The sequence below is a fragment of the Pelobates fuscus genome, chromosome 2, assembly GCF_036172605.1.
Source record: "Pelobates fuscus isolate aPelFus1 chromosome 2, aPelFus1.pri, whole genome shotgun sequence".
Lineage (NCBI taxonomy): Eukaryota > Metazoa > Chordata > Amphibia > Anura > Pelobatidae > Pelobates > Pelobates fuscus.
In genome coordinates, this window is record NC_086318.1 from 100,393,701 (window position 1) to 100,406,954 (window position 13,254).

The 13,254-nt window shown below is 39.1% G+C and overlaps 1 protein-coding gene across 1 annotated transcript in view; it reads left to right on the forward strand.

Moving 5' to 3' along the window:
• The window catches only part of SLC9A9 (solute carrier family 9 member A9), an 807,694-nt gene that overhangs the window by 315,983 nt on the left and 478,457 nt on the right, over positions 1 to 13,254 (forward strand). Inside the window, exon 9 of the mRNA XM_063442493.1 lies at positions 1,661 to 1,749. Coding sequence (XP_063298563.1) covers positions 1,661 to 1,749 — 89 coding nt within the window. The remainder of the gene's footprint in view (positions 1 to 1,660; positions 1,750 to 13,254) is intronic.

Consider the following 13,254-nt stretch of genomic DNA (forward strand, 5'->3'; position numbering starts at 1 on the left):
AGCGAAGGGCAGCCGTATGGTCTTATCACCCAGAAGAGCTACTGTAGTTCAAATTTCTGAAAAACACAATGCCGACCATGATAGAAAGGTGTCAGAACACACAGTGTGTAAAAGTTTTCTGCAAATGGGACAGGGAATTTGCAGACTGTCCACCGTCTGACCCCTGTCCACTGTCGAAAGCAACTTCAATGGAGATGTGAACATCAGAACTTGACCATGGAGCAATGGAAGAAGGTTACCTTGTCTAATCAATAATGTTTTCTTTTAGATCAAGTGGATGGCTAGGTGCTTGCACATCATTTACCTGGGGAAGAAATGTCAGAAGGTTGCAATTTGGGAAGAAGGCAGTGCTCTTGGCAGTCTTCTGATGGAATCCTTGGTTCCTGGCTTTTATGTGGATGTTACTTTGACACACCCATCTACCTAGAGATTGTTGCAGACCAGATATACCCCTTCATGGCAATGGTGTTCCCTAATGGCAGTGGCCTCTTTTAGCAGGATACTGCACCCAGCCACATTGAAATAATTGTTCATAAATAGTTTGAGGAACATGACATGTTTCCTTGACCTCCAAATTCCCAATATTTCAATCTGATTGAGCATCTGCTTGATGTGCTGGAACAACAAATCCAATCCATAAAGATCTCACCTTGATTTGCTACTAATGTCTTGGTGCCAGATACCACATTACATGTTCAGAGGTCTTGTAAAGGCCATGCCTTGATGCATCAAAGTGGTTTTGGCAGCATGAGAAGACCCTACATGATGATAGGAAGGTGATTTTAATGTTGTGGCTGATCAGTAAAACAAATGGTTCAGCGCTAATCAACAGAAAATGGCTGATCAGTGTACACTAGTACTTATATTGAGGTTTTTGGCATGGTATCCATATACAATTACAATTTCACACAGTCTTTCTTGTCTTCTCCTAGATGTTTGACACCTGTTGGCTACTTGTTAATTAGTTATACATGATAAGTATTTTCAGCTGTTTTACAGTTTGTTTTTTCTCCTTTCAAGTACATGGTTTTTGTACTGTCTTATTATTGCTTATTGTATCTCGATGCCTTACAATAGTTCGGTGACATGCATTTTTTTTTTTTATTATACTGAAGAATATTCATTAAATATTAAATTAAAAAATAATAATAATAAAAATAATCACAACCTATGCTACTAGCCAACCCTTAAAAGTTACACATCTCTGCAAGCCTACTCAGCAGGACATTTTGTTATACACTATCATTGGTAACATCATCATGAATGCACTTTGCTGTTGACACATACAACAACAAGCTTGCTAGAGAATTTTGTATGGATTATTTAGTATTTTTATTTGTAAGCATTTATTACATTTAAAAGGGTCTATATATTTTGGGTTTTGTTTACTAAACTGGGGAATGTGGAAAATTTACCAATTGCTGAATTAGAAAACTTTTAAATCATATATTTTTACCGTTTGGATAGTTTGATATACAATTTACAATTCTATTATTATTTCTCCACAATTTACAGTTCATTGAATAAACCATAATTGAGTGAGTAAAGAAACCCTTACAATATTGACTTATGTTCTCATATTACTCTGTAACATTATGCTCAAATCTGTGAATTGTGTTGTTTTATTTTTTTTCTTCACTGTTTCAACTTTATATTGCAGGTATTGTTGCTGTTCTATTTTGTGGTGTCACACAGGCTCATTACACCTACAATAACCTATCAGAAGAGTCAAAGCTGAGAACCAAACAGGTAAGGGGTTACATTGTGTAGCCACATATGTTACACAAACTCACTCATCAAAACAAAACTATAATAAAACCTGTAGTTTTCAATTTTGAAATGATGAATGATTTAATACTTGTATGCATAGATCTTTCACTTATTATCTTTGAGAAAGGAACATGCTGAAATGTAATACATGACTAGTTGAGTGACTGTGAATACTTATTAGTTAATAAAATAGTTAATAGTTAAAATGATCAATATTATTGGATAAATATTTTACCACATACATTCTAAATAAGGCAAATTATGCAATAAAAATAGTGTACGTGTCTTTGTGAATCATGGCTATGGTAAAACCCTCTTGGCACTAGGGAAAAAATAGGAATCACCAATATAGACCTTGTATATTAAAAATAATTAGTGAGTGTATGGGTGTATATATACAGTTGTAATCAAAATTATTCAACCCCCATTGAAAACCAGATTTATTTATGCAAAGCAGATGTTGGCTCAAACACACCTGATGCAGCTTATCAAGGGCTTCATTGCCTTAATTAGCTAGGGGTTTGTTGAGTGACACATTTAATTGCATGTTAGAAATATTAGAAAATCAAAATCATGGCCTCTGAGTTAAGAGGAGAGATCATAGCACTTCACAAACAAAGAACAGGATACAAAAAAAAAATAGCAAAGAGACAGGCTGTAGAGACACTGTCAGAAGCATAGTTCACAAGTTCAAAGTTGAAGGAACAGTGGATGGCGGATGGCGAAGAACAGTGGATGGCGAAGAATAAGGCAGCCATCAATGGCTGCAACCAGATTTCTGAGAAGACAGGTTATGAAAAATCCTTGAGTGACTGCAAAAAACCTGCAGCAAGACCTGGTGGCAACAGGCACAGGTTTCAGTAAGCACAATAAGGATCATGCTAAATGCAGATAGTTTCCATGCCAGAAAGATGTACACAACTACTGACCCAAAATCACAATAAAAGTTAGCTCCAATATGCTCAAAATCATATAAATAAGCCACAAAGATTCTGAAATTGTGTTCTGTGGTGCGATGAAACAATACTGGAACTTTTTGGCCCAATAGATCAGCGGTATGTCTGGAGGAAGAAGTATTAAGCATACACTGAAAAAAACAAAAACAACTCATGGTGCTGGCTCGGTGATGCTCTTGGACTGATTTGTATCCTCCGGCCCTGGAAACCTGCAGCATGTGTAAGAAAAGATGGCTTAATTGAAGTATCAGGAAATCCTAGGGGAAATCGACCAGCAGTCCACTATTCCACAAGGTTTGGTTCCAGAAGAAATCCTGGAAAATTCTACAGTGGCCATCGGTCACCTGACTTGAGCCCCCATAAAATATCTCTAGTGAGATTTGAAGAAGGCAGTTGCTGCACGCTAACTCAAGAATATTACTGAACTAGAAGCTATTGCTCAGGAATACTGCAGAAGCTGGTATCTGGCTAGGCATCTCGTTTGCAGCAGGTCATAACAACAAACATTACCCTATGCTGCCCAGGCGGTGGCACAGACTGTACCTCATGCATGTAGAGCGGACCTTTCCCTTAGTCCCTCTCCTCTCTTTAGCAGTTCCGGCCACATTCACGCTGAAATTATGACTCTATAATTTAAAGAGGCACACTATAAAAAGGGTTCATAGGGCATGGGTCATTGTCCTGTTGTGGATCCCAATAGTGCGTTAGATTGCTTTATATGTATTTGTTTTGTTTTTTTCCCTTGGCTATCCTGACTATTCTCCTTTTCATACTCCTTTGACTTGTCTATTATACCATGCTTCCTTGATTTCCTTGTTTTTTCTGACTTTGGCTTGTCCCCGATTATTCTCTGTCTCTCAAACGTAAAGCCCAGCCACTCTATGGACTGGTATACATTCATTTCTATTATCATTTACACACTGCATGTTTGGTCATTCAGTAACCCCTATTAAAAATTATATCCCTGAATATTATGTTTTTGTAAGTATTCATCCAGTTGCTGTTTAAACATCTGTACAGACTCTGATGAAACCACTGCTTCAGACAGAGCATTCCACATCCATATAATTCTTATTGTAAAAAACGAAAAAAAAAAAAATGTTCCTTTGCTTTGGACTAAATTTAATTTATTCAAGTCTAAATATAATGAATATATTGCCAGGCAATGGTTTGCTTTGGCCCTGAATATATTTGTATAATGTGGTCATATCTACCATGAGGAACCATTTTTCTAAACTAAACAGATTTAGATTTGTTCATAACTAAATTTTTCCATTCCTCTTATTAATTTTGTAGCTCACCTGTTTTTTTTTTTTTTTTTTTAATTCTTTATTTTATTTGTGCATATAATTAACATTCAGCTTTGCATTGCCACAACAGCTAGTGCAAGCATATGAGAAACATGCGGTGACAATAATGTAGCATAATAAACAGTGCACAGTTTTATAAATATAGGATTAAGTCACTATGGTCGGTACGTTTGAGAACATGGAAATAACAAGATGTAAGCAGTTTCATAGGGACATAAAGCGTGGTCAACATGTAGTTTGAAACGTGAAACCCTCTCAATAGTTATGACTAAGGCGGTGAGACAAGATAGGGTTGCAGGTTTGTGTCGGTAGACAAATGCGCCCCATCAGGTATGTGGATTTACGCTGTCTCAGCTATGAGGCGGCAAAAAAAGAATATGTTGCTTGACTATGAAGCGAGATGGGCTAGTTGTGAAGATGGGTGCCGTTGTTGCGTAGTGGAAAAATCATTAAGCAGTGAAGGAAACACACAGACAAAACAAGCAAATACTTGACTGCAGCTACGCAAATTGCTTGTGTTATGCTATATGAGTGATATCGCTGGGCATTCGGGTTGACTCTAGAGAGTATTGGCAGACATGTATTTGGTAATTATTGCAGGAGGAGAGAGTGCACAATAAAAGGTTGCAAAACTTAAAAATAAAACAAAGACAGAAAAACACAGGACTATGTGGCGACACCAGAGAACAATAGTGCATGCAAATTGAACTGATTCAAAATTAACTGGTTGCGGCCACGCTTTTACATAGCTGCAAGTTCTGGGTGGGATAAGGCACTGTGACCTTGCTCAGGGTAACTTAGCACTGTCAGCCAAAGTCTCAGTTCGGTGTAGCCTTACAGTCTCTGTGAGTCTACCGTTGGTATAGGTCAACCAACGCCCTGTCTGGACGTTGGAGGTGCTTTTCTGGGGTGATCATCCGACATGACCGTGGCGGTCTTGGGTGCCGCTTGGCTTGTCTGGTGGTGGGCTTGTGATCCTGCAGGTCTTTGGATGCGCTTGTCCGCCATCATTGTCTGACTGCCACTTGGTAGTGCCCTCTGTGCGCTCCGGCTCCGGAGTCTCCGTAGTGGACCCGTGTTTGAGGTGCTGCATTTTAATATACTGCTGGGGCCCTGGGATTGTCCGTGAGTTTGGTCACCTCTAGTGAAGGTACCTGTGCCCGGTTTTGCACGGTCTGTTTCCCGCCTGCGTTCGTTCTGTCGGACGCCCGCCTGAAATATCTGCTGTGGGACACTGTAGTAGCTTCGTCGGGTCGTCGGGCGGATCCACGAGGCCACTTTCCGGGCCGCTTGATGGCAGGGCATACCCCGCTTGCATAGCAGCTCGTGGAAGGCCGAGCAGAGACGATCAAGGGTCTCTATGGAGGTAGGCTTATGTCTGCTGTTCGTGGTCCCTCTCTGTGGTTGCTGGCGGGCGGCCATCTTGGATGCTTTCCGACAGCCTTTCGTCCGTTTATGTGTGTAAAGTACAGCTCGATTGCTATCCTCGTTTATCCGCTTGTCTCACGGGGACCGGGATGACCCCCACCGGTCCAAAGGGGGGGGGTTAGGAGGTTAGCTGTAGTTGCTGCAGTGTGCGGTTTCGGAGAGAGCGGCCGCCTCTCTCCGGCTCCCGCTCCTGTAGGCCTCAGATTATTCACCCCGCTCAGAATGCCCCGACAGGCTCCCAAAGGGTATCCCCCGGGACCTCAGTGTACCCCCGGAGTGGGTAGCACACTTCGGGACGTCTTTGGGCTGTATAGCCTCCGTTTTTGTCCACCGTTTCACTTGCCCGCCAGGAGCTCTCACCCCGTGCGACTGTTCGGCATGGCGGTCAGCGTAGCTCACCTGTTTTTATTGTGCCATAATATCTTTCTTCAGAAGGGGTGCCAAAGGTTTCACAGTGTATTCAAAGTGTAATAATATTTATATTGCACCATTAGATTCAGCAGTGCTTTACACTTATGGAAAGGGGATATCGGACACGAATTAATTGACATACAGAGACAAGAGGTTAAGAAGAGCCAGCTAAATCAAACTTATAATGTATAGAAGGAGACTATGTATAATTGGGTGTCTTGCCCAGGGACACTTACTGGTGAAGTATTCTGACAGAGATCTGAACATTACCACTGCTCTAACTAGTCAATATATAAGTATATCAATATGCTTATTTTATTACAGTGAAGTTAACTATTTCCAACAGGCCACGTTTTGGATGTCTTTCTTTTTGACAAGTTTCTTTAGTTATATGCCTAGGGTGTACTAATTAAAAATGTAATCTTTTCATTCTTGCTCCTTCAAGTCCTTGCATGTGTGAATACAATTAAATGAAATGCAATCTGAATGATTATATACTTGTCAATGTACTGTGAAATATAGCAGAGAAATACGTAATAAGTGTTTTCAATACGTGTGGAAGTCCATTCTGTGACATTCTCTGACATGAAATATTGTACCTTTGTCTGAAAGACAATTTGTTATGACTTGAAACCATTTCATTTGAATTGCAATTTTATTAATTAAAAATCCAGAAACCTGACATTTTACTGTCAGAATGAATATGTGGATAAAGTCACATGTTAGTCTCCCAGTGTCATTTCCTGAGGGATAATTCTGTCACTGATATTTGAAACAATTCTCCTTACCTTTCACTGAATAAAGACTGATACTGTGTGATAAGAGGTGAGTCATTAGAATAGTTTCAGGTGATAAGCTATTTTCTATTCACTGTCAATTTGTTTTTAAAAGAAAAGTAATCTTACAGATAGAATGGAACCATGTGTATTAAAGTATTGAAAACATTTCTGGATATTTATATATGAAGGTCTTAAAGGTATACTTTCATGGCAGACTCCTATATTGCTCACTTCATAATTTATGACAAACAGCTAGCAAATGTTTAGATAAAATGTTATTTAACATCAGTCTGGATCTGTTCAGTAAATAACTTCCAGAGCTATAAAGATGTCACCTTTGGCAGCTGTGCATGCAGTCCTCCCCAATAATAATGCTCGCCAAATGCATTATGGGAAGCTGTGGGTAGCCACTGCATCAGCAAAGGTCATCTTAAAGGAACCCTATATTGTCAGAGTTAAAATTGTGTATTTCTACCTTCATAGTGCCCTAGTCACTGTTTGATGACTGGGCTCCCACTGCCAGTGTTAAATATGTTATTTTACCTACCTCTTTTCCCTGGTCTTCAGCGTACTGTCCCAACTCTATGGCTGAGTCTACTGACATTAATTATCTCAGCCGATCCAATGCTTTCCTATGCATTGGGAGGCTTGTGCACATGTCTGCAAAAATGCCATGCTGCGACAATCAGTGGAGTTTTACTCTATTATTTTGTGGAAGCAGCTCTAGTGGCAGTCAGTCTGAAAACATTTCCGTTCTCCGCAGCAGGGTTAAAATGGGAAAGGAAATGGGGAATGTCCCTAAAAGGAGACTGATGCAGTCTTTAGGTAAGTATATATTTTAATCATTTTAGAATAAATGTCATTTTTGTACTTTACATTTTTCTTCTTTTTAATGTTTTAAAATAAAATGTTTTATGGGAATTGTATTGTTACATAGTTATATAGTTACATAGGCTGAAAAGAGACATATGTCCATCAAGTTCAGCCTTGCTCACATTTGTTTATTGCTGTTGATCCAAAAGAAGGCAAAACAATCCAGTTTGAAGCACTTCCAATTTTGCTACAAACTAGGAAATAAATTCCATATTGACCCGAGAATGACAGTCAGCTTTATCCTTGGATCAAGAAGCTACTACCCTACATTGAGAAATTATATTATTGAATATTCTGTTTTTGCAAGTATGCATCTAGTTGCTGTCTAAACATATGTACGGACTCTGATAAAACCACTTCTTCGGGCAGAGTACGGCTAAAAACGTTTCCTTTGCCTTAGACTAAATCTTCTTTCTTCCAGTCTAAACACATGACCTTGTGTCCTATGTAAAGTCCGGTTTGTGAATAAATTTGCACACAATGGTTTGTATTGGCCCCGGATATATTTGTATAAGGCTATCATATCCCCTCTCAGGCGACGTTTTTCTAAACTAAAGAGGTTTAAATTTGTTATCCTTTCTTCATAGATAAATTGTTCCATTATTTTATTACTTTTGTAGCCACCTCTGCACTCTTTCTAGTGCCATAATATCCTTCTTCAGAACAGGTGCCCAAAATTGCACAGCATATTCAAGATGTGGTCTTACCAGTGATTTATAAAGAGTCAAAAATATATTCTCATCCCTAGAATGAATGCCTTTTTCATGCATGACTATACCTTACTGGCCTTAACCACTGCTGATTGACATTGCACATTGTTGCATAGTTTGTTGTATATAACAATTCCCAAATCCTTCTCGTGTGTTGTTATACCTAATTTGCTTCCATTAAGGGTATAAGTTGCTTGTGCATTCTTTACGCCGAAGTGCATAACTTTGCATTTTTCTACATTAAATTTCATCTGCCATTTAAGTGCCCGATCCCCCAGTCTATCTAAATCCCTCTGCAGCAAAGTAATGTCTTGCTTACATTGTATTATTTTACAGAGTGTTGTGTCATCTGCAAACACTGAAACATGACTTACAATTCTTTTTAAGATCATTTATAAATATGTTAAATAAAAGCGGTCCAAAAACAGAACCCTAAGGGACACCACTTACCACTTTTGTCCAGCTTGAAAATGTACCATTAATGACAACTCTCTGTACTCTATTTTAAGCCAATGTTCTACCCAAGAACAAGAATTTTCATCTAGACAGATTTCTTTTAGTTTGAACACTAATCTATTGTGTGGAACTGTATCAAACGGCTTGGCAAAATCCAAATAGATCACATCCACTGCAACACCCTGATCTATACTTCTACTTACTTAGTATAATGCAATCAATTTAGTTTGACATGATCTGTGCTTCATAAGACCATGCTGATTTTTGCTGATAACCACATTCTTCTCAAGGAATTCTTCAATATTATCCCTTAATAACCTTTCAAATACTTTCCCAGCCACGGAAGTTAAGCTCACAGGTCTATAATTTTCAGGCAAGGATTCTGAACCCTTTTTGAATGTAGGAACCACATCTGCCTTCCTCCAATCTTCTGGAACACTTCCTGAAAGAAAAGAATCTTGAAAGATTAAAAAAAGAGGTTCACTTATTTCCAAACTTAGTTCCTTAAGTACTCGTGGATGGATACTGCAAGGCACTGGAACTTTGTTTATATTACCTTTCTTTAGTTGCTGCAGCACCTTGTCTTGAGTTAGCCAATTACAATTTTTCTGCATGTTTTTTTGTAGCAATCATTTGCATATCTATTGCCGTAGGTTCTTCCTTAATGTATATGTAGGAGAAATAGTTATTTAAAATTTCTGCCTTTTCCTGGTCTTCATTAACTAACACCCCCAACCCGGTTTTTAGTGTACCTACACTTTAATTTTGCTCTCTTTGGCTACCATTTTTTCATTTTGAAGTTTATCAAATCACTTTTTTGCACACATTATTGGCTTTCTTATATCTTTGAAAGGATGCCTCTGATTTGCCCAGTTTAAAGGCTTTGAATGCCCTTTTGATTTTGTTTTTTAATTTCTTGATTCACTTTCCCACTAAGCCACATTGGTTTCAATTTGTTTATCTTATATTTATTACCCAATGGTACACACTGAGAAATGTACCTTTCTAATATTTGTTGGAAGATATTCCATTTATCCTCAGTGTCCTTTTTCACGAAATAGTTTATGGCAGTTAATATATTGTAAGGCGCCCCTTAACCTATTGAAATTGGCCTTTTTCAAATTATGTTTTAGTATAGCCCCATGTGGTTTTGTTTTTATGAGTTTATTTCAAAGGACACTATATTGTGATCACTATTTTTACTTGAATGTTGGTCAAAAGATCAACGTTGTTTGTTAGAACCAGGTCCAGACAAGTGTCCTTCCTAGTTGGTGCTTGTACAAGATGTGACATGGTGTCATTTAACAAGTTCAAAAACCTAATTCCCTTTGCTGAACTACTAGACTGTCCCAGTTTATGTCCGGGTAATTAAAATCTCCAATAATTAACATGTTATCCAGATTTGCAGTTTTCTCAGTTTGCTCAAACAGCTGTTGTTCATCAATATTAAAATTAGGTGGTTTAGAACATATCCCAACCAATAATTGATTTCACTTGTTTTGCCCTAGCAGATATTTACCCATAAAGCTTACACATTTTCCTCATCACCTTCCACTTCCTTAAGATTTGACTTTAACTCATGGCTGACATACACACATACCACACCAGCTCTCCTGCTTTTTTTTTTTTTTCTTTCTATCCTTCATAAATAGTGTGTACCCATTTAAATTAAGTGCCCAGTCATGTGTCTCATCCCACCACGTTGCAGTTATGCCTATTATGTCATATTGTTTAGTCCACCATAATGCTCTTGCACCAATAACGCTGGCAAAGCATCATGGGAGGTGTAGTCCAAAACATCTGGAGTGCCGAAGGTTGCCTATGCCTGGTTTAGTGTATGCTTTTGCCTCTAGGTCTCCCCATTTTGTTATTAAGGCTCCTTCATCAGTAAGCATACATTTAATATTATCATGAGTCACTTGTACTTTTTGTGAATTTTTATAAATATTACATACCTCCTCTGTAATGAGCTTGGCCCTCCTCCCATCTCCACTCCCCTTATACTGAGCTAGAGCCCATCTCCTTTCTTTCCTATCTCCATTTTATAGATTGCTATGACCCTCTCCCCACTACTAGTTTAAAATCTCCTCCAACCTTCTAGCCATCCTTTCCCCCAGCACTGCAGACCCTCTCCCGTTTAGGTGCAATCCATCACTTCTATAAAGGTTGTTCCCAAGCGCAAAGTTGGCCCAGTGTTCTAAAAACCCCAAACCCTCCTTCCTGCACCAAGACTTCAGCCACATATTGACCTCTCTATTCTCCCGCTGCCTTTCCACTGTAGCACGTGGCACGGATAGTATCTCAGAGAATACCACCTACTCCCGAGCTGATGCTCCCAATTATCTTCACTCAAACGGCCAAATCTGCTAGGTTGCACAAACTCAGGCCTAGCTCGCCCTTTCCTCTTCCCTCTCCCCATGCTACTTGGCCCCACTGTCACCCAGCTACGTGCCTGTTCCCCGATCTGTCTAATCTCCTTCCACTCCACTACCTGCCCCCACTAAACACTGCTCAGTGAGCAGCAGGCTCATCTCAAGATTGTTGATCTCCCTCAATGTTGCAATTTGCTTCTCGAGATCTCCAATCTGAGCTTCCAGAGAAGCCACTCGCACACACCTGTCACAAAGGTATGGAACCTGGACGGGTACTTCCAGACATGCATACATGCAACAAGATGTGTATTGAGTCAAATCAGCAATCTTGCTAACACTCATTTTCCCAGATACAGGACAGTAAAACAATTACCTTGCTGTTTTAAACCCCTTGTTAGTTTAAAATCCTGTTTTTTTCACTCCCTTCTTGAAAGAATCTGCTTGTAGAGTCTGCTTTCAAGCAAATGTGAGCAAACTCAGTGAGTTAAGGGTGTGCTTATATGCGTATACAAATCCTACACCAGTGGAAATTAACGAACACTCCCCCAATTAACCAAGCAGCAGCACAAAAGAGGGAAAAAAACAGAACGCAGAATGAACTGTGAAGAAACATGGTTCAAGTTAAACAAAAGTAGAAAGTGATGGTGCTGGTTATAATGGCAAGACTTTCTAAGCAACAATATACAGTACTTATAGCAACAAAAAGCAGCCTAAATGCTAACAGTGTTATATAGCAGGAGCAGCTATAAAAGTTATAATACCTTTACCACTTATATCATGATCAAAAGTATATAAGGTCATTGAAATGGGTATCAAGTAGCAGCTCCTTATAGGAGTTTGCTCCTTTTTACATAGCATACCCCCTTCTCTCCCCCAGATATAAATATTTGTACTGGTGTCTTCTAGTTATTTACATTTGTTTTCTAACATATTGCTCTGTGCCCAAATCATTGTGAGGGCAGCAGAATGTAGTGATGTCATAAGGATGTCTCTGTGTATTTTGAGTTTCTCACTGAGCAAGTAGTTGATATTTCAGTGCCAGCTGTGTAGCAAATGCCTTTTCCAGCAATTTAAATGCCACAGATACTATAAAGAACTGTCAATTCAGAATGAAAAACAGTAAGTGCTAGTTAGTGTAATGTTAACTGGAAATTGACACCAAAATGAAAACCCGATTTTTGGCAATTACTGCATTGGGATTCTTAAGTCTTCTTTTGTTTTCATTCATTAGCAGAGTGGCAATTTTGTGCTATTTCAAAAGATGTTCGCAAACAGGTCATCAAGAATAAAATTGTGTCATGCACAAAAAAAAAAATATATATATATATATATATATATATATATATATATATATATATATTTTAATGTATTAATCTCCTCTTTAAATTGATTTAAAAAAAATGGGCAGTTAATGGCTCTTCCATTTTTGTTTATTAACATTTAACTCAACTTAAAGGGACACTCCAGTGCCAGGAATACAATCAGTCTTCCTGGCACTGCAGGTCCCCTCTCCCTCCCACCTCCCATCCCCGGTTGTTGAAGGGGTGAAAACCCCTTCAGTCACTTACCTAAGACCCCCACCGATGTCCCTCGGCGGTGGTTTCAGGTCGCCGCCGCTCCTCCCCGCCGGCCGGGGAGACCTAATGCGCATGCGCGGGAATACCGCGCACGCACATTAGAGCTCTCCATAGGAAAGCATTGAAAATGCTTTTCAATGCTTTCCTATGGGGAATTGAGCGACGCTGGTGGTCCTCACACAGCGTGAGGACGTCCAGCGATGCTATAGCACAGAAAACCTGTGCTATAGACACGGAAGTGCCCTCTAGTGGCTGTCTAGTAGACACCCACTAGAGGAGTTAACCCTGCAAGGTAATTATTGCAGTTTAAAAATAAAAAAAACTGCAATAATTACACTTGCAGGGTTAAAGGAACACTATAGTCACCTAAATTACTTTAGCTAAATAAAGCAGTTTTAGTGTATAGATCATTCCCCTGCAATTCCACTGCTCAATTCACTGTCATTTAGGAGTTAAATCACTTTGTTTCTGTTTATGCAACCCTAGCCACACCTCCCCTGGCTATAATTGACACAGCCTGCATGAAAAAAAAAACTGGTTTCACTTTCAAACCGATGTAATTTACCTTAAATAATTGTATCTAAATCTCTAAATTGAACTTTGATCGCCCAC